General features: G+C 65.5%; 1 protein-coding gene across 1 annotated transcript; it reads left to right on the forward strand.

Moving 5' to 3' along the window:
• Positions 1–14: 14 nt before the first annotated feature.
• MNEG_15508 (transketolase) lies at positions 15–3188 on the forward strand (the record flags this gene model as incomplete). The annotated part of the gene is made up of 8 exons (XM_014036021.1): positions 15–401; positions 545–608; positions 790–895; positions 1268–1469; positions 1718–1798; positions 2043–2279; positions 2586–2975; positions 3171–3188. 8 exons carry the CDS (start codon positions 15–17, stop codon positions 3186–3188), a joined length of 1485 nt encoding a protein of 494 aa, XP_013891475.1.
• Between the last annotated feature and the right edge of the window lie 57 nt (positions 3189–3245).

Here is a 3245-nt window from a genome sequence, read left to right on the forward strand (position 1 = left end):
CCATGCAGTCCACTATGATGCAGCGCTCGCAGACGCGCGTGGCGGGTGCCACGAGGAGCGCGCCTGCTCCCGTGCAGCGCCTGGCCAAGGCCGCTCGCCGCAGCCCTGTGGCCAAGGCTGCTGCCGTCGAGGCCTCTTCTGAGGTGTCGGTGGAGCAGATCAACCGCTGCGTCAATGCGATCCGCTTCCTCGCCATCGACGCGGTGAACAAGGCCAAGAGCGGGCATCCCGGACTCCCCATGGGCTGCGCGCCTATGTCTTACACCCTCTTCAACGAGGCTATGAAGTACAACCCGAAGGACCCCAAGTGGTTCAACAGGGACCGCTTTGTGCTGAGCGCCGGCCACGGCTCCATGCTGCAGTATGCGCTGCTGCACCTCACGGGCTACGACAGCGTCTCGGTGAGCAACCTGGAGGCTGCGTGGGTCGCCCATTGGCAGCGGACGTGCTGGGAACCGGCTGCGAACTGTCGGGACTGCCCCGCTGACCCTGTTCCACGCCCTGCAACCCGCACAGCTGGANCGACATCAAGTCGTTCCGCCAGTGGGACAGCTCCACCCCCGGCCACCCCGAGAACTTCCTCACGGCTGGCGTGGAGGTCACTACCGGTGGGCGCCTTGTGTGTGGCCGTCGCAGAGGCCAGGCTGGAACTGTTGCCTGCCCAGTACCGGATCTGGTCAGTCAATTGGCCGACAACCCCAATTCAGGGAAAATGCTCGCGTATTGTGCCCTAAGCCATGTGCTGAAGCCTACTGGTGCATTGCATTACTGCTGCTGCTACGCCAACAGGTCCCCTGGGCCAGGGTATCTGCAATGCTGTCGGTCTGGCGGTTGCTGAGGCCCACCTGGCGCAGCGCTTCAACAAGCCCGATGCCACTATCGTCGACCACTACACGTGAGTGCGTGTTGCTGGTACCAGCTGGTACCAGCTATGCAAAATGGGGTTGGCATGCGCAGGAGGGCCTGGCCATTATTTGTCGCCATCAACCCTGTTGCTGTTGGAGTGTGGATTGGCATATACTGTGGCATTCTCAACTAGGGTTGTGAACACCATGGGTCATTCATACTCCTGACTACCACTGGGTATCTTTCAGGGGGGGCCGCGTAGCCAGCATTGCCCTCCATGACGCACTACTCACATCTCATGCACCCACATTCCTAGACAACGCCTGTGTTAACACATGAAATTGAGTTGCTGCACATCACTTGAACTGGCTGGCCTGGGACCTCCAAAGCTGACGTATGCACCCACCNTCTTTCCCCGCAGGTACTGCATCCTGGGTGACGGCTGCAACATGGAGGGTGTGTCCACTGAGGCCGCGTCCCTGGCGGGCCACTGGGGCCTGGGCAAGCTGATTGCGCTGTACGACGACAACGGCATCTCCATCGACGGCCACACTGACATCTCCTTCACTGAGGACGTCAGCAAGCGCTTCGAGGCCCTCGGCTGGCACGTGCAGCACGTCAAGGTGCGCCAGAGGGGGGCGGGGAGGGAGAGCGCGGCAGGGGAGCAGGGCACGGTGCTGGTGGCAGCATCAGCCGCGAGCGCTGGCAGCACACAAACTTGCGCCGGCAACTGGCTGCGCAGCAGTCGCACTCGGGATGCATGCAACGCTGGCGTGCTGCTGTCCTGACGCGCAGCTGCAGAGCTTGCGTCCGCAGCACGCCGCTGCTGACTGGCCTGTCCTCGGCTCGGCGGCTCCCTCGCCCTGTTCAGGACGGCAACACCGACTTTGAGTCGCTGCGCCAGGCCATTGCCAACGCCAAGGCCGTCACCGACAAGCCTTCGCTCATCAAGGTGAGCAGGGCTGTCGGGTGGTGGACTGGTGCTGATCGCGGCAGGGTTTCAGGGTGGAGGAGCGTCAGCACCGACGGCAGTGGCACAGTCAGCAACCCCGAGCGGCCGTGCGGCGCAAGGGATGCTGCAGGCCAGAGGATCGCGCAGTGGCGACCCCTGACTGTCTCCCGAGTCCAGCAACCGCCTGCCGTGCGCCCTGGGCTGAACGCCGCGATCCTCCTGGCCATCGCGCCACCCCTGCCAGGTGACCACCCTGATCGGCTACGGCAGCCCCAACAAGTCGGACACCCACGACGTGCACGGTGCGCCCCTGGGTGCCGAGGAGACCGCCGCCACGCGCGCCAACCTCAAGTGGGAGTACCCCGAGTTTGAGGTGCCCCAGGACGTGTACGACGTGATGCGCTCCAACGTGACCAAGGGCGCCGCCGCCCAGGCCGAGTGGAACGCCGCCGTGGAGGCCTACAAGGCCAAGTACCCCACGGTGGGCGGGCTGGATCCTCGTTCGGGGGGGGGGGGCATGATTAGGGCGTAATTTGGGCAGCTAGGGGTGGCAGCAAGCAGGGTGTGCAGCTGCAGCTGCAGTGAGGGTTGGTGGGTCGCTGGTTGCCACGCGGCGCGGCGTGGCCATCCTGGCCGTGAGGATGCCTGCGCCCGCTCTGCTGCCGTGGCCGTGCCCTGCCTGCCCCTCATGTCGCGACCGTTCCTCCCGGCCTTGGTGCTGGGAGCAGCACTGCCGCTCTTGCGCCTGACCACCTGGACTGCCGACACGCTCACCTCACGCCCACAGGAGTACGCCGAGTTTGCCCAGCTGACCAGCGGCGAGCTGCCCGCTGGCTGGGAGTCTGCCCTGCCGACCTACACCCCCGAGGACAAGCCCCTGGCCACCCGCCAGTACAGCCAGATCATGCTCAACGCGCTGGCGCCCGTGCTGCCCGGCCTGATGGGCGGCTCCGCCGACCTGGCGCCCTCCAACCTGACGCTGATGAAGATGTTCGGTGACTTCCAGAAGGGCACCTACAACGAGCGCAACGTGCGCTTCGGCGTGCGCGAGCACGGCATGGGCGCCATCGTCAACGGCATGGGCCTGCACGGCAGCGGCATCATCCCCTACTGCGCCACCTTCTTCATCTTCACCGACTACATGCGCGGCGCCATGCGCATGAGCGCGCTCAGCGAGGTGCGCGCGGGAGCCACTGCGGGCTCGCAGCGCCTGCGGGGCCCTGGTTCAGGACAGGCTTTAAGCGGGCAGCGGCCACGGGTCGGGGCGGCCAGCCAACGCGTCAGCCAGCTGCGTTGTGCAGCACGCAGCTGGCCCTGCAGCCTGTCCCTGCGTGCTTCTATTGCAGCAACCCGCATTGGCCGCTCTCCCAAGGTCCCCATCACCCCCTAGACTGTTCCCTTGGCGACCCGTCCTCACCCGTCGTCCACCCCCCAAACAACCCCACCC

The sequence above is a fragment of the Monoraphidium neglectum genome (genome assembly GCF_000611645.1).
Source record: "Monoraphidium neglectum strain SAG 48.87 unplaced genomic scaffold scaffold05395, whole genome shotgun sequence".
NCBI classification, from domain to species: Eukaryota; Viridiplantae; Chlorophyta; class Chlorophyceae; order Sphaeropleales; family Selenastraceae; genus Monoraphidium; species Monoraphidium neglectum.